Source organism: Halictus rubicundus, chromosome 9 (genome assembly GCF_050948215.1).
Source record: "Halictus rubicundus isolate RS-2024b chromosome 9, iyHalRubi1_principal, whole genome shotgun sequence".
In the NCBI taxonomy this organism is placed as follows: domain Eukaryota; kingdom Metazoa; phylum Arthropoda; class Insecta; order Hymenoptera; family Halictidae; genus Halictus; species Halictus rubicundus.
The window spans coordinates 3,331,046-3,350,140 of NC_135157.1; the positions used below are offsets into that span (position 1 = coordinate 3,331,046).

At 36.4% G+C, this 19,095-nt stretch overlaps 2 protein-coding genes across 2 annotated transcripts in view; both read right to left on the reverse strand.

Moving 5' to 3' along the window:
• The window catches only part of LOC143357356 (GTP-binding protein Rit2), a 75,376-nt gene extending 67,028 nt beyond the window's left edge, over positions 1-8,348 (reverse strand). The window contains exons 1-2 of the mRNA XM_076793771.1: positions 8,345-8,348; positions 6,329-6,472 (exon numbers count right to left, since the gene is read on the reverse strand). Coding sequence (XP_076649886.1) covers positions 6,329-6,472; positions 8,345-8,348 — 148 coding nt within the window. The remainder of the gene's footprint in view (positions 1-6,328; positions 6,473-8,344) is intronic.
• A 2,964-nt stretch (positions 8,349-11,312) lies between these two features.
• Positions 11,313-16,327, reverse strand: LOC143357166 (uncharacterized). The gene is made up of 2 exons (XM_076793450.1): positions 15,289-16,327; positions 11,313-11,937 (listed from the first exon to the last, which is right to left on the reverse strand). Exons 1-2 carry the CDS (start codon positions 16,157-16,159, stop codon positions 11,927-11,929), a joined length of 882 nt encoding a protein of 293 aa, XP_076649565.1. The 5' UTR covers positions 16,160-16,327; the 3' UTR covers positions 11,313-11,926.
• Between the last annotated feature and the right edge of the window lie 2,768 nt (positions 16,328-19,095).

The window sequence follows — 19,095 nt, forward strand, 5'->3', positions numbered from 1 at the left end:
TTTCCTTGGAAAAAAGAATCGAATGTGGCATACCCTCTCCTTCTGACAGTAACAATAACACTGTAGTTCAGAACCGACGGAAAACTGGCCAAAACTGATTTTTCAAAATTACATATTTTGAATAAATTCTTTTTGCTATCAGTGACAAGGCTTCAAACTTCTGAATCCGAAATATTATACATTTGAAACAATTCTGTGATATGAGAAATACGTTCTAAATACGAAGTCACTTTCACAAATTAAATGTTTTAGATACCAACTGTAAAATATCAAAAAACTGATTTCAATGATGGTTTCGTACATATTAGCAGGTGTATTTCAAGTATTTAATCCAGTTTTAAGCATTATAGAATCTTTGTAGAAAGAGTTCAAAATAACAATTTAGACTTTAAAACAGATTTCAAAAAGATTTTAAAAAGATTTTAAAAAGATTTTAAAAAGATTCTTAAGAGTTCTAAACTTTCGACTCGTTTTATGTGAAAGTTCAGAAAATTGTTAATTGTTGTAACGTTCCATTTTTTTACCGCATCAGGCAGTGGCGTCCGTAAATTTTTAAATCCTCATCAAAAATGGAATAACATGCTTTCCATCTTTTTTTCTACAGATGTATTATGCTTTGATTAATATGTTATTAAGTATGTTCCTCGTATAAGGAAACCATGAAAAAATTGGTCATAACTGATTTTTTCAAATTTTGAATACGAAGTAATATTATTTATGGATTTTTAAATTATATTATAGTTACACTAGACACTAAATGAATTCTAAGCAACAATTTTGAATGGATCAAGAACAGTATCCCGTGAGATTAAAGCTTGCCAAATTGAGCGGCACGTTTAAATCGGGGAATATTGATCCATCATCTATAGATTCTAGAAAGATCTCGAGTTCGTAAAGATGTACACGATTATTCTATTCCCGAGGAAGCGGCGAAGGGGCCGAAGATATTCTGAATCTAGCGACGATATTGAATGACGCGTGCTGCTTCACGAAATTACGGGGCATCGATCATATCTCGCGAATATGATATTCTCGAGAGGATTGCAACAGAATTTAGAAATTTGATGCTCCGTTTGTGTGCGGAACGCCGAACCGGTTTAATTGCTTCTGATCAAAAGGGAATTCTCTGGGACCATTTGTTGGTGTTTCAAAGGAACAGTGTTAAATCAAACAAAATTGTTAACAAACTATTCGTTCAAGAATAAAACTTTTCTTCTTCTCGTTCCTCTTTTCTGCTCTGTTCAAAAAGCTCGTAGAATGATTTTTGTACTACCATCTCGACAACGTTTCGGCGACATGATCGGGCAAGTACTATCAAGATCAAGTTTCATAAACCTCAGATAAGCCAGTTATTCGCTTATGGCAACGTCTCTGGTGTGTCTCGTGTTTCTTTCGGTCGACGCGCGCCTTCAAGAGTATCAAGTACTCGTAGAACAACTAGGAGCTTAGAAATATCATTCTATGTAAGCAATAATTTGCTCCAAAAAAATTGTATTACGAATTGATTTATTTTTACTAATTGTTTTCATAAGATCAAAAATTTTTTCTCAAAATTTGTACACATAAACTACGTATGCAGATAAACAATGTGTAAATTAATGCTACTGAAAAATTGTTGTTGGTAAACTGTGGATTTTGTGCATTTATGGGACAAATGGCTATGTGCAATTTAAAGCGATAGGAAGATTAAAGAAGTTGAAGAGCTTCAATGTATTAGTTTCAGAAACTGAAATCTTTAAAGGAAGAATTTTTTCTTTTGCATAAAGATCAGCAGTCTAGTTATTAGCAACGCGGATCACTTCTAGGAATGAAATAAATGAAATTTATGTAAAATGGCAAAATTCGCACAGCATTGGACGTGTCGATGAATAAAATTTTTAGGTCAATATTTTCTTGAATGGTGCACGACCGGCACAATAACGTGTCCGTTCACGCAATTTTCTGTCGATTCGAGGAACTCTCAACAGCAGTAGTTCGAGAAGTAATTGCAGAATTCGCAAACGTTGAAGGAAATGGTCGCAGCTCTCGGCTCTCGTTGTAAGACTCAAGAATAATCACTTCTATCGAATAGGAAAGCGCATTTATTTCGCTAACGGGAACCTCGCTCTGCATTCGGGATTGTGCATTCAATGGTCAAACCAGGGCAAGTAGACTACGTGTTGCTTTCGATACAGTTCAACATAACAGCAACACATACCCAAGAACGCAAGGAACAGTGTTCGATCCAATCACTCGACCCTGTTTCCGTGAAAGTGTCGTTCAATTGTCACGGCAGCGTTATTCAAATTTGCGAATGACATGGACACGATCCGTGAAAAGTTCACTCGATGAAAAATTGTCGCGTCAATCGAAACGCGACTGGCATTTTGATAACAGTTTACCCTGCGGATTGCCCACAGATCAAAAGTACGTCAAAAATCTGGTAGCATAAATCGGAACGATATCAAATTTCTGGCGACTGTAATTTCGGTTTTGCTGCAATAGATACAACAGTGGTATTTTTTACATCATATTAACACATTGACTTCTATATCAGTCGTGTATGAGTGACACTATTTCTTCATCAGGTTTAAAAATTTATTTTTACCGCAATACATTGGAGCAAATTGATATTTACTAAGACTGTTAAGTAGACTGCGGATGTTTATGCAATTTAAAATTTTCATAGACAGATATTAAGGAAGTGGAATGAAATAGAGTCCTATTTTTAATGGGAACAGCCTTAGTAGATCCAAAATAAATAAAAATCGTACTTAATTCTCTCGAATTTTATATTATATTGTAGCATTTCTTGAAAATTTCCATAAGCCATAAATGCATAAAGATGGATTATAAGGATATTTTAAGGATTAGTAAATCTGTAAATCCTATAGTAAACCTGTAGAATGTAATATCAGTATTTCTTCATTGAATCGCTTTAGAGCATTTGCATTCTAAAACCGGACATTTCATACGCAACAACCTAATAATAAGATTCTAATTGGGATTTAGAGGATTTTCCTTCATCGCCCGACAGCTACGTCCTCTGAATTTACTTGGAATAAGAAAATATTGGAACAAAAGCCCTCTGATCTCCTGTACACGTTGCGGTAAAACGTTGACAAAGCTTCTTCGTAACAAGTGTGCTATTAAAAAATGCATATAATAAACGTACTGGTCTTATGATTAGACTGCTTTATGTAAAATAAACATCCTGTGCATCGATTGCAAGAAACAGAAGTTCAAAAGAACAGGAAATTTGCAATGTTATAAATTCATTTTCCCCACTGCAGGATACAGGAGTTACGTGAACATTTATTTCTTTTCTAATTTTGACCAATTCAGTATAATAAAACAGTGTTCTCAAATTCTTTCGATGTTTTCACTGTTTTCGTTCAATTTTTTCATGAAAGCATAGAATCCGCAGTCCACCGTTGTTACGATCCAGGATAAATTCAGCTATTGTGTGTCATGTTATACAGGGTGGTCCGTTTAAGTAAGGCCACCTAAATATCTCGTCAGGTTATTGTAATGCAAAAAATATTTGTTACGCATTGTGCATGGTGTCAATGGACCAAACATGTGGTGAGAATATTTTTTTCAGAAGGTCATTTTTTCGGAGATATCAAGGTCATCGGTGTTTTTTAAAATATAACTACATTTTTTTTATTGCATCGTGTAATTGATCGATAAATACATTCAGATATGTATAATAACATGACCTTCGAAAATTAAAGTTTTACTTCGAACTGATGTCGAATATCTTCGGCCACGACTCCTGAACCTGTGAATGCGAAGCAAATTAAACTGTTAAAACAACACTCACTTTCTCTTAAGTTGTCATCAGAGATGTTAAAAATGGTGTCCTACGGTGACACATTTCATGAAACGTGCAATGACCGACTGTACAGATCTTTCAATTGTTTCGGAATTAATATCAGCACAAGCTCTAACTATTCGGTTCTTCATGTCCTCTCGTGTAGTTGGTTGTTCATTATAAACTGTTTGTTTCTGTAAACTGTGTGAGGTTCGGTGAACGCGGTGGCCATCTTAACTCGAGTGCGACCAATACATCGATTTGGAAATTTTACATCCAAAATTTGTTTGATAAGACGTGTCGAATGTGCCGGACAACCGTCATGCTGATACCAAATTCTTAAACGGATGTCTAGTGGTAAATCTTGTACAAGTATTTGTGGCTCATTTTGCAAAAATGTTGCATGCTTTCCTCCATTTAAAGTTTCGTTTATGAAACAAGGACCAATTATTTGATTATTTAAAATGTCACACCAGACGTTTACATTCTACATGTTTATTTACATTCACGCTCTCGATAGACATCAGTTCTATGTAAAAGTTTAATTTTCGAAGATCAAGGTCATTTCAAGGTCATGTTATTATACATATCTGGATGTACTTTTCGATCAGTTACACGATGCAATAAAAAAAATTGTAGTTATGTATCAAAAAACACCGATGACCTTGATAACTCCGAAAAAAATGACTTTCGGAAGAAAATATTCTTGCCAGATATTTGGTCCACTGACACCGTGTACGTTACGTAACAAATATTTTTTGCATCACAATAACCTGAAGAGATATTTAGGTGGCCTTACTTAAACGGACCAACCTGTATAGGTAGTTGAAGTTGTCATACGTTACACAATTTTATTATTATGTCGAGATAGTTTATGTTATAACTGGGACTGTTCATTGTGATTAGTTCGACTAACAATCACTCTACCAAGTGATAGGGATTCGGCGTTGATTGGATATGGTGTGAGACTAATTTAGTGGCTACAAGTTTCGCCTATTAACACCGCTGGCCTCGTCAGGTCCACGTGACCCGAAATAGAATTGTAATTATGGCAATCAGTATCGTGTTCGATGAATCAGTGACACTTTTCCTGCGTATCAAAAACACTATTAACCCCATCTACTGTAACATCGATTCAGACTCGTAATTAAGATTTCGAATAGCCTCCACTAAATTAGTTTGTTATTCATTTCTTCTACACCAGACTGACACTCTATTTTTATTTCGATAGCCATTGGAGAGTAAGTCGACATGCAATAAACATGAGCTTTCTTCTTCTAATAGACCACATGGAAGTTGTAATCACTATGTTCAATAAGCGATTCGTAGTTGCTCTTTCGAATCGTGAGAGAGATGAATAACGAGAGATGTATAGTTTTGAACTTAACCCTTTCGCTTCGGCAGTCCAGTCCACAGTGCGCGTGGTTTTTGTATATACGTTCTTCTAAGTCTTAAATGATTACTATGCTTAATAAAACAATTATTGCTCTAATATAGCACGTATTCTTTATATTTTTAAAATGAAAAGATTTATACAATATTATATTAACTATTCTAAAAATATTAGATCAATTACAGTTGACATGTTTTTAGGTATTTACATATTTACAGGACTTTACAATTAAAAGTTTAATATAATTAATAATGTAACGCAAATTACTAGTATAGCTTATTAGTATTAGCTTCATCGTCTATTAACTCCGTTTCTGATTCCGATGTACTGCATATGTTTCTTCGTCTTTTACACAGACGGAAATTATTTTCATTTTCCGAGTTCGAATCGTTTTCTGTATCGGTTATTCCGTTTTGAAACATAATACTTTTTCTATTTCTTCTATGCATTCTGGAAAAGCTACCATTGTTCCTAAATAAATTTTTAAATAAATCCTAACCTACAATTTTTAATTTTAAAAAAATTAAGAATTATACCTTATCTTAGCCGATCCACTACTGATTTATAGAAACCGATTACTAATTCTTATAGAAAAACGAATATGAGCTATCGTTTCACTGTCGAATCGATTGGGTAGATATTTTCGAATGAAACAGTAAACAATCGTTATAATGTCTGGTGTATATTAAGTAATACGTTTTGATGCAACACGAAAGATTAGTTGTAATATGTGATTAATCCAATACGTTGATAAAATCAACAGAAAATGTTCTGCCGATAAAGATGAATTCAACATTACCACAGATGGTACTTATATACACTCATACAGATGCCGGATATATCCGGCGCTCGAAGCGCGAGGGTTAAGAATGTATTTAACAATAACAATGGTAATGTGTTAACTGTCCAACTGATTTTCCGTCAAATGATACGCGACACAATTGAGAAGAACGGCAGGATCAGTTGATTGGCGCTATTTGGCTAACAGGGTTGATGTTAGGACATGTCAGGCGAGTTTGCGAGATCCACCGGAGGATTTTGGGATGCACCACCGCCGACAGCATTTTTCAGCTTCTCTACAGGACGCGTTGGCGGTAGAAAAATCGGTGTCGAGCGAACTCGAAGAGAAATGTGCTTACCTGGTAGCTCGAGGAAGTTGGAGGTCCTGCGCTGTTCGCCGCGGGGGTGGGTGGTGTAGTTCAACGGTCCCACATCCTCGTTGCTGACATTCGACAAATTGGAACACTGGCTGTCGCGGGAGCCGCGTCTGGACGCCAGGTAGGCTGTAACGTTCAGAGAAAGGACACGTCAGGCAATTTTATCAAACGTCGGTGAGTAATTCGTGGCGAACCGGTGTCGCCTCAAAGGGATAAAGCCGCGGACGAGTCCTACTGACAGATGCGCGGCACGGAGAGCTAATAATTTCAGCGCCGTTGGTGACACAATGTGTCCCACTTGAGCATCTTAAATGCTCGGCGTTCAAAAAGTTGACAGAATTTTTTTCTTCTCTTACGACGACCACGCTGCGACTATTTCTCCGATTCGATTATGCTACCTACAGCCCTATCGCTCATCCGGTCAAAAGGTATCGCCGGATATTATCGTCCAAAATGCCCTTGGACCAAATTAAACAGCCTATAGACCATCGAGAAAATTTCACATTAGTTTTTCGTGGAAAAAACGTAGAAAAATGCGGCTTTTACTTTTACAAAAATAAAAAGTCTGATAAAATACATGAACCATACTCAGAGCTATACACTGATAAAGAACTAGAAAAATATAAATAATGTCGCTCTTAAATTGCAGAGCGAAAAATGCATTTTTCCAATTTTTGACGTAATTTTCAGCATGTGTATAGCTGACCTAGATCTACAAAACGGATATTTACAATTTTTTTTTACGGGTGCAAATAAAAATGTTTTACAAAGTGCCTTCCTAATTTTCTCATGTAATTTCTACCAATTGCAATGTTTTCGAAATCTTGTTTGCATGTAAAGCAATTCTTCTAATCGCTCAGAAAAAGTTAAGTAGTTTTATATTGCTTTAAATGGCGCTCGAACACTTTTGTGAGCCACTGTATATAGGGTGTTTGACCACAGGTGGGAGAAAATTTAAGGGATGGTTTTCCACGACAATATAAGACGAAAATGAAGAATTAAAAAAATTGCGATTTCGGCTTCATTTTTTAGTTATTAACAATTAAAAATCTGCCTAAAATGCGGCAACCCGACCAAAATTGATGGACGTTGCGTACATCATAGAGGCGTGCGACAGTCATGTATCAAGTGACTTGGGTCATTCCACACGCATTTTTGGTTCTAGCCGAATTATTGGCTAAAGTGTGTGACGTCAAAGCCTAACCATTGGGTACATGCGAGGGCCCCCTTTGATACGTGATTGTCGCGCGCTTTTATGGCGTAAGCAACGTACACCTCTGTTGGTCGGCTTGCCGTATTTTAGGCGGATTTTGAAGTACTATTGCTGGCACTGCAGTAGTTATAGGCAGTTTTGCTTTAAACTGCAAATATTAAGAATTCCTGGTATAGAAAATCATTTTTATTGGTTCCTATTTATATTTCAAAGCAACGTTTTAAATTTTCATAACAGAGTTCCACATATGACTGTTAGCAACGCTGGACGACATTCAGTAAAACCGACGGATGAGTGCAGTGTAAATAGTGTTTTGTTAAAATTTTCGTCAATTTTCGGGTAAGCATAATTTATCGCTTTATAACTTAATTTCAAACTGTACTATAGATGTAATGAGTGCGTATATGTTTCATTATAAATCAAATAGCCAGTTTAACGTTTACTTCTTACTGTTTATCAGACATAACCTCAGATTTTCAAGTGTCAACGAATGGTTCATTTATTTGTATGGAAGTTTAATTAATTGACATCTATGCCAATTACTAGATATACTGTTTTGGATTGTTTTTTTTTTAATACTCGAAAGATCGATGCTTTGGATCTTTAAAAGAAATTAGAAATATGACTTTAACTCGTTGAAACAAGTCTTCTTATCAATTCTTGGCACTGCCAATCATTGTATGTTGAAGGGGCCAATCAGTATAGGATAACAAGGTGCCAATCATTGCAATGAAAATTAGAGAGTTAATCGTTATACTATTTATTTATTTATTTGTGCAAATTACTCATATTCTTATATGTGAAAGAAATGAAAAGGGAAAATGACGTCCTCACAGAAGAAATTGAAAATTGCAGGCTTAAAGACTGATAGAAACATCGAACTTAAAAATATTGATGACGAACACGATGACTTACCCTTAAACGAAGGGATACACTTGAGTACATCAACGATACTGGACACGGCAAAGTTTAAAAGAGGCAATAATAAAAAGTAAATAGAAAGGCAATAGAAAAAAAGAAGCCAGAAATCGTATCAGTCGAAATGATCGTTACACCATGTGCATCATATAAAGATCTTCTCTTAACCCCTTCCAGTGCCATTTAGCTCGACGAAATCCGGACCCGTCAACGCGCGGTAAACAGACCAAAGTGATGCTCGAAAACAGTTGCAATACTAACCGAAATGTAAATACCTGTGATATTTATAAATTATTCCGCGAGTTTGACTCGTGATGCTTACGTTTGGCCGGATTTTCAGTCAACGAGTCCTATTCGCGATGTTTATGTTTGGGCCAAAATCTTCATCACGTGTCAGACTCGTTAAAGTACGGGAAGAGGTTAAATAAACAAAAAAAATTATTCGAAATTGACACAAGAGGAACATTCACCAAAAAGGAATATTTTTACATATTAAGCTGATGATATTAGTTCAGTCGTAAATTATACATTATGCAGAATTTAAGCTCACATGCAATACAAACTATTTTCATTATTTTTCTTTATTAACACTAGGTTTACGGAACCCGTCAAAATGGCGGGGTCTAATATTTTTAATTTAAAATTATTAAGATTCTAAGGATGCATGAGAAATTATTTAGCTTCATTTATGTGGGTATACATCATTTTAAAAATATTGCTAAAAATGTGGGTAGCACGTTCTTGTTAGTTTTATAAAATAGTGCAAAATAGTCACTTTTAGTGCTCTGTGAACCTAGTGTTAAGTTAATAATTCCTATTCAGTTCTTCAGAGCAAATAACTGATGCATGTTTGTGTCAATAACTGTACCAAATATGCCAATGACTACTATTTTTTGGCTTACGATTGTCATGCATTGAATATGTTTTGTAATAAAAGATTTATTACCCGTAAAACTGTTTGATTTTGCTGAAAAATCTCTATTAGCTTATAATAATAGCAAGTTAAGCTCGTTTAAACATTTCAAAAAAACATAAAAAGATTTTTATTACGATTTTAGCTTAGTGTGCCAATCATTGTACAGTTTACCCCAACTAAAAAACGAAGCCGAAATCGGAATTTTTGTTATTCTTCATTTCCGTCTTATATTGTCTTGGCAAACCACCCGTTACATTTTCTCCCATCTGTAATCGAAAACCCTGTACATCCATCAGTGGAGCCATGATAAATGGCGATCGATTAATGGCGACCAATAATCACCGATTTAAAATTTCCACCGTCAAATTCCGTCCAAATGTGACTCGAACTAGCGGAAGGGATTAAAGGTCGAGGAGAATTATGGGATTCGGCTCTCGAAATACAGGCAGTCTCGTCTCATTTTCAGTTATGAAGTCAGGAACGAAAAAGAAATGGAAAGCGGACGAAGGAGGAATGAGCATGCTCGTTTTATTTCCCAGGCCTTTAAATGGAAATCTCATCTGGTCTATGGACGGGAAAAATGATTACACCGAGGCGACCCGATTTTTGATCCGCCCTTTGTCTAGATATTATGCTTCCTCTCAGCCGTTGCGGGATCACGCGTAATTAGATGAATATCGATTGTTCTGTCGACTAGACCGACGATTTTTTTTTCATAGATTTGTCTGTCGCCCCCGGGGACAATGCTGGTTCGCGTTGGAAACGAATTTCATTGTAGATAGTCGTTTTCGACGCTAACTGTACGGAACACTAAAAATTACTATTTTACATTGGAGTGTAGAAATAACAAGAATATATTTGTTCGGAGATTTAGCGATTTTTACCATAATATACAGCCAGGGACAAAAATAAGTGGACAGTTAGTGGAAACAAGCAAAAATGAAGTTTAGTCGAATTAACATGACTGTTATACATTTAAGTTTTATTTATTACATATTCTTATAGCGTATAGATTATTTAGTGAATAATTGAAGTTCATATTTACATCTTTGTGTAAACATGCCGTACCATGACGAAAATGACAACTATTTATCACGAGACAGAAATAAAAAAAAAATGGAACATATAACAAAATTAGTACTTGGTATTGCCGCCTTTAGCTTGTATTACTATTTCCACACGTCGAGGAATACTTTGTATTAACTTTTCAATATAATCGTTACTAATTTTTTCATATTCAGACTTTAACCTTTTGAAAAAATCGACCTTATTATTTCGCTGGTCCAATGGAACTTTTGCATCCAGTAGACTCCATAAATTCTCGATAGGATTCGAGTCAGCAAATGATCTCTTATGCGCTTCATGTTTTTTTCTCCAGACTTTGTGCTTTTTTTTTAATTGTCGGAACTCAAATTTACTTTCGTCACTCCAAATTATATTTTTCCAGAATGCTAGTGGCATATTCACATATTTTTTTGCAAATGCTAAACGTTTTCTCATATTTCTTTTATTAATATGTGGCTTACGTCTAGCCTTGCAGCATCTTAAATCAGCTTTGTGCAGTCTTCGTTTTATAATTTTGTTGAAACATTTACTTCCACTATTTCTGCAATACTTCTTGCTACAATCACCGGATCTTTTCGATTTGTACGAAAAATTCGGCGGTCTCCTTGTATAGTGGTACATACAGCGTTTGCGTCTACGACCTCTTAAATTTTTCACGGTCTTATGTGCTAGATGTTTTCTATAAATTTTTGCTATTGCACTTTTAAATACGTTGCACTTCCGAGTTATTACGCGGTAACTTAATTTCTTACAGCAGTTCGATACAATTGAATGGCAAATTTGATATGAAATTTTTTTCGTTTCTGACATTCTGCAATTATTGTATAAATGTTCTTACTTGTACGAAGCTTGAATTGGTACTAATAAGTTTGAAGATGATCACTGCATGTAAGCGTGACCTGTGCCTAATGTTTGTAACATTTCTTACCTCACAATAACATTATAACCAAGTGTCCACTTATTTTTGTCTCCTGATAAATAGCTGTCATTTTTGTTATAGTACGGCGTGTTTACACAAAGATGTAAATATGAACTTCAATTATTCGCTAAATAATGTATACACTATAAGGATATTTAATAAATATAACTTGAGTTTGTAACAGTCACGTTAATTCGACTAAACTTCATTTTTACATATCTCCACTAACTGTCTATTTATTTTTGTCCCCGACTGTATGTCCAGAACAATAATCTCAATAATCGTAAATTAACAAAATTTAGAACCAGCCATTTCGTTGGCTGCCGTAATTCTTAAAGTAAGGAAATTTGTGGAACAGCGTCAATTAATTTTACTATACTGCTGTCTACTATTGTATTGTTTTGAATATTTGAACTGAAAGAGGAAAGGTTTTTGATACAAAAAAATCTGTACACTTGGTAACCTTTAGAGGGTTTTTGCATTGAAATTTTGATTTCTTTTTTCGTAAAACGTGCTCCAATTTTATTCCTGGTCACGTATATGCAGCAGTCAATACGGACCTTTAAATGATGAAATAAAGAAAATATATTACAATGGTGGTAGCAATCACAGTAACAGATGCTGTGAATTTTAATGTATACCCGTCGTACATAGAGTAAATTTCACTATAATTTTACACCCTAAATGTACATTTCTGTTTTCAAGTAAACGAATGTAGGGAACGACGTCTTTTTCAAAATGCATCGAATTCCAAAGAAAAAATTAATCGACGTAGGTAAAATATATAAAATGTTCGTCCGCATTACAAATATTTGATTCGATCGCGACAGTGCAGGATCTGTATTTCGATTAATACACGCGCTTAATACTCTGTATTTACGATCAATAAAAAATTGTTTGCTGTGCCAGTAATCGGATCTATTGATTTAACAACGCAATTTAAGTGGAAAAGCGCGCAAAACTAGACGGCCACCGGCGCGCGGCGCGGCGCGGACCGATATTTCAAAACGGATTTCCGTATTTTTACAGCAAAACACGACAACAGTGCAGAATTTCGTCGAGCGTTCCGCTCATGTTTCACCATTTCGCTTGTTCTAGGGGGACTGTAGCCACCAAGACGATTATTTGAACCATGTACGTGCATTTATACGTATTCCGCGGTACCGCTTGACAACTCCCCTTGATTACCGAGTTTTGTCACGGACCGGCGAACGTGACGACTTTCCGGTGCGTTTGGAAAAAATCCTCTCGTTATCGTGTTGCATGGACCGACGGAGACTCTCTGGTCGAAATTGTTTCAATTTGGATAGTATAAGTTATGTACCACGTCGCGTGTATGACTGATTTTGCAAGGACTCTACTTAGAAACAGAGATTTCAACACGATACATTCTCTCAAATATGAAACATCATTTTAGAAATTCGTGGAATAGATGTGCACGATATTTCTGAAAAATTTGATCCCAACTCTACCGCGGGATTTTGCAAGGATTAGTAATCAGTCGAGTTGTATGTGAAAGAAATGTGTACGCAACGTGGTGCAGGGTTAGATATAATACTAAGGGTGAGATAATACTAATGCAATGACTACACTTTTTTTTGTTTTTCACATACTGTAGTTCTCAGCATTTCGAGGCACAATTTACAATTTTCGAAGCAGAATTTCGAATCGAAAATAAGCTCGGGACCGAAATGTCGCGGTAGGCGTTTCTATTGAGTTCGACTACTTAAAACATTCACAATACTGAAGTTATAGCAGATCTTATAGCAGAAGTTGAAATCGAATATTTTTTTAACATCTTCAATAGGTTAAAGATTTGCTCCATCGCGTGATATCTAATTTTTCTCCTATTTGTGTGGTTTTTGAAGTACATTGAAAAATATCTGCAGATATGGGAGTTTAATCTGCAGTTTAGGTTTCGCTTTAATATCTCCGTATTCACAATGTAATATTAAAATGTATCATCTTATGTAAAATATTCCAGAGAATATTTTTATGTAAGTTAAAAATGTGTTATTATTATGTAAGTTAAAAATGTGTTATTATTACTAGACTGCAGATTATGTTCATTTATGGCAAAACTAGGTAGATGTAATTTGGACCAAAAGAATTTGAGACTGCCAACACACTGTTTACAATTTAATAAAACTACAAAAGAGAGAAATAAGCTCTTATTTAGTACCTACGTCCTGCAATTAATGAAAACAATGTTTATTTTGTATAATGATCTGCAGTCTAATTATAATTATAATTCCTATGACGACTATTTAACACACATGTTCATAAATTCCATGTTGAATATTGCGATTTCTCTACATGATTGGCTGACTGAACGATCTGTATAGTGTGATTGGTCTATTGAAGGATCTACGCTTGTTGATTGGTTGAGTAACGACGTTGGTGTGCTTGGTGTGCGATCTTTTGTTTCTATTCGTGTCCACAAGCGTCTTAAGTTGTAATAAGAAATTCTTTTGTAATTTCTAAATTTTATTATTAAAATCTTTATCGAACCACAAAATTCCAGTGTCAGATACTAGTTTGATCACCGTTGAATTACAACATTAATTAGAGATTCCTTTGGACAGATTACAAGGAATTAAAAGTTATAACGTTACGTAACCCGTTACGTTACGCAGAATTAGAGATCGTTAATTGGAAGGGTGTTGTCTCATTTTAATGTATTGTATAAATAATTAAATATTTTCGACAAGGACAACATAACTCTGTGCGCGTTGTAAATGGGCACGAGATTCTCTCGCAGAAAGAAATCAATAATTAATTGCCCCTCAATGCATTTTATTCAATAGGTGTTTTACACTGATTGCAAGTTGGTAATAAAGTCCGAATTTCCTGTATCCGATTTCTTGTATTTTGATAAACCTTCGTCGAGCTTGCTTTCAATTAGTAACGAAACAAGTAACGCTAATTACAATACGAAAAATTACATTTGTAGCCCATAAGTATAAAATCGAGTCAGACTCGTGATAAAGATTTCGAAAAAAATTTGTTATTCCGTTTAATAAAGTTGAAATAAAATTCTATTCTATACCTACAATAAATTATAAGTAAATGTATTTCGTTATAGACGGTCTCTCACCCATCTTATACAAATTCTAATGATATCCTTTCGATATTATGCGTACCATAAGCACTACATCATAAGTTACGTGAACCTATTTACACTAGTTCGAAATTAAACCAAAGTACAAACAATTTAAATTTACGAGACTGTGTTATAATAAATGTAATTGAAGTAATTGTAAGTTGTTGTGAAGTAATTTAAAAGTACATTTCTAACCCAACCGGTAAATATCAATCTTCCTTTTGACTAAAACATGATTACGTGCAACTCGAAATAAACGAAAATAATGAGAGAGAAACTCGATTCACCGTATAATGCATATATCCTCCGTGAACCTCTTTGTCCGCGCGTCCCTGAAGCATCGGAAAAGAGCATTTTTAACCCAACCCGTAAATATCAATTTTCCTTTTGTTCTAAGAAATGATTACGTGCAACTCAAAGTAAGGTAAAACAATAAATGGAAGACTCGAAGCGACCGTACAAAGCATATCTACCGTGGACCTCTTTTTCCGCGCGTCCCCGGTGCATCGGTAAAGTGCATTTCATCTTTGAACGGGGGGAGGCAATATACGACGCTGGCTCAGCGGAACAGAACAATCGTCGGAGCGCAAAAATTGCTGCCACTCGAAAATAGGGTCAGAGCGGAACAAACGTCGAAACTTCTGGACAGAGTCCACCTCGAAAATGGCTGTTGCATAATACGCGGTTCGCGTCAAGTAGGACAGGACGGCGCAGGTTGTTGCCGACAATGGTCTGCTAACGAGGACAGCCGTACGCGCGACACCGCATCGGAAAAACTAAACGAAAAGCGCAGCGAAAGTACACTTACCGAGTCCACTCTTCATCGAGTCTCTTCTCCTCGGACTGGACAACAGCGTCACTTCCGTATCGGCGTCCTCGATCTCCGACAAGTCACTGGTAGACCTCTTCGACATGTTTGCGCCATACGCGACATCGTTCTCTTTAGCCTGACCCTTTCCAGCCTCGTCGAGGCACCCTTGACTCCGATTAAAATGGCTGCCCTTCTTGCTAGGCTTCTTCTCGGCAGGACTGTTGCTCCTGTCTTTGAACGATCCCTCCACGGTGGACGTCTTCGAGCTGTTTTTATAATTCGGACTATTCTGCGACTGATGTTCAAGATTCAGCTTCGAGTACTTCGGACTGGGCAGACCATGCGGTGCAGGTGCGCCTGCCGTCGTGGACAAAGGACTCTTGGAGCCGCTGATCTCGAAACAGGAGTTTCTCCTGTGTTTCGGACTCTTCGGGCTGAAATTCGAGGAGCTGGAGGATCTGCTTGGAACCGCCGGTGGTCCAGAGATGGGGCTCTTCGGTGGATAGCTCATAGTCTTCCCGAGGATCTTCCTCGGATCGCAGAACTGGAACGTCGGCGACTTCCGGCTCGGTGAGTGCAACAGGTCCCTGTTCGAGCTCTTCGAGCGCGCGTAGTAGCCTGGACTCCTCGGTGATCGGTCCACGTCGTTCGAACGGCCGAATTCATCGAAGTCGAAGTTCGTGTTAGGCGTCTCCGCATTGTACTCTGGCGGGAATTCGAATACGAGGGGCGTGCGATGGGTTTTCGTTACCGACAACTGCGTGGGACTCCTCTGGCCGTCGATCGGTATCGGAGGCAGTTTCGGTAGTTGCCGAGGACTCCGCGGGGATTTCAAATGCATCGATTGCGCGGGGTTGCTCGTCGCCATTTCGTCGGCCTTCTACGGTGAATATGTAATGGTTCCTCGCCCGCGCGACGGTTTTTTGATCGCGTCCGCTTCCGCCTTTCTTTCAATCTACAGAACGAAAGGAACAGACGGCACCCGGCTCATTGTGCTTCCGCCTGCGACGATGAAACGCAAGATTTCCCCCGCTTTCGAATCGGCTCTTCTCGGGTTCTTCTCTGTGAATACGATTCTCGTCAGTCCGGCGACGTGCACTACCGCGCCTCCTTCACGTCCCTCGGACCGACGTTTCTGCAGAACGATGACGAGGAACGAACCGTGAGAGCGAAACTCTTCAAGACCCGGCCTTTAAAGCTGCCGCACGCGGAACAATGTGCGCCACTCCTCCGGCCGACGAACCTGAAATATTTCGACTAGTAGCGTCTCTATATACCGGGTGTCCCAAAAATGATGTACTTCCTTGAAAAGGATGATTCATGAGGTTATTTCAAGCAAGTTTTTTCTTCGAGTTATTAACGAAAAACGCGAACCAATCGGAGCACGTCTATAGAGGAGAGATTCCGGCTCGGCGACTGGTCACGTTGAGCGTAACGTTGGCATTGGTCGAGCCGAAATCAGACCGCTGTAACCGCTCTCTGATTGGCCCGCGTTTTTCATTAATAACTCCTTATCAAAGCCGAGGTGAAACTTTTCCATACGGAAAAAGTTACTTCGAATGATCTCAGAAATCAAGTACATCATTTTTTACACCCTGTGTAATAGAATTTTATGCAGGGTGAGTCTCTTAACATGCCGACTTTAAATAACTCGTAAGTTATTTGTTGTACGAAAAATGTTTCAAACAAATGTTGCATGGTTTCATACGAATTTTATGCATTTTTGACAAAAATGAGTACATGTAATTTAAAGTAGTACAAACATTAGAGGAATTGTAAAATACTGTTATTTTCAACCCGTTTAAACATATTAAGAAAGAAAATAATTTTCTATTTCACGCTTGTACTTGTCAACAAATATATTAAGTAAGTTTTAGAAAGCAACTGACAGTGGGGGTACCTGGTTATTGGCATAAGGGTTAATCAGTTATCTGCATTTGCAATGAGTTACAAGTTGTTAAAATTAAAATATATTTATATTTACAACCGAACACCAGTTAAATACCAATTACTGCCACCTACAACCCAATATGTAAAGAAAATTAAATTAATCTTAATATGTCATTATTTAAATAACACACTATTTAATTTCTAACTTTGTAAGATATGTTGAATTTGGAATTGTTGAAACATATTATGACATTGTTAGAATTGTTTGAAATAGTTGGATTTTGTAAGTGAAAAGAGTTTTATTTTAAAGAAATGGTTATTGATAGTCAGAATACATCTTAAATATTTATTAAAATAACAGGACTAGAGCTACTTGATTCAAGATAAATTAATTTCAATTCAAGAGATCCTTTCATGTAAATTTGCTTCGTACAGTATTCTAAAAGTTTTCACTAGTGATGGGCCTTCAGCATGTTCAAGCGGTATCGATTCCTTGTGACAAAAGAATCATGGTATCACAAGCATATGTACATCATTCTCTGGGTATCAAAAAGTATCGATCCCTAATGATAGTTGCTCAGAAGCCTCGATCCTTTATAAGTACATCTTGAATGGGTTTGTTATAGATATTATCACAATCCTGTGATGATTGAGCGATAACAACCGAAAGTTGATATCTATAATAGATATGAGCGTGAGGTCTGTCATTCTCGTGATTTTCAAGCAATTCTGTGTTCAAATACATATCTGGTTGGTTCGATTGTATGAAAAGATTCGGTGATAAGTATGGTGAGCATGATAGGTTTATGGAGCATAAATAAAAAGCGACCAAAAATAGAGATAATAATGATAAACCATTTATTTATAATGAATACATGATAAACAATCTAGCCATGTAAAAATAATATTTTATCTATTACATTGTCTTTTATTCGATTTCTTTTTTTTTTTTAGTAATTATGCCGCCAGTTTTGGAAAACACTCTTTCGAAAGGTATACCATTACACAAAGATATTCTCTTGCCAGTTTTGAAAATATTGGGTATTTTAATGTATTTGTTTTCCAATACGATCCAATTCTCATTCCTAGCTAAATATGGTTCCTTCATATAAGAATTTAACTCTGAAGACACGTCATTATTACTAGTCAATGTATTTTTTGTAATTACTTGTGCATAAAATGTTGACCAAAATGAGGGGACTGTCTCTGGTAATACAGTTTGATGTACTGGAAATTCTGTACTTGCTGCTTTCTGGGGATTAACTATATTAACTAATTCTTTACATGCTTACGTAACAAATGTTTCACTATTAAAAGATAAATCTCGGATCCGTGGATCTAATAATGCTGCAATAGAATATCTTTTATTTTTCTTCCTCATTCCATCATGAGGAGTATTGAAGGAAAAATGTAACTTCTGTGTTATTACTAAAATTTTGGAAATACTAGTACGTTTTTCCGAACTTAGCTCTGCCATTTAAAAAAAAAATGGTCGCAGTATCGCATAATTTCTGACAAGGAATCCTATTCTTTGTCACTTAGCTGTTAAAAACTAATTTTTAGAGATGACGAAGCTATTACCATTGATTGTTTTAATTTAAGCAGTCTATCAAACATCTCATATGTTGAATTCCATCGTGTCGGTACTTTTAACTTTAATTTGTACTTAGGTAATCCTAACATATTCTGCACTTCATTCAATTTATCTGTTGCTAAACAACTTGATTTAAAAAATGAAACTATTCGACGACACTTTTTTCGTACAGTACGAATTTCAATAATATTATGCAGAGAATGCTTAATAATGAAATGTAACGTGTGTGCGAAACAATGTGTGTGATCAATAGAAACGGAAGTTTTTTGATGGCCGCTGATAGATTCGCAGCATTATCGGTTACTATAGTTGTTATTTTG

What these genes read in the sequence shown, in the direction of transcription:
- LOC143357166 (XM_076793450.1), bottom strand. Translation starts at nt 16,159, where the DNA reads ATGGCGACGAGCAACCCCGCGCAATCGATGCATTTGAAATCCCCGCGG.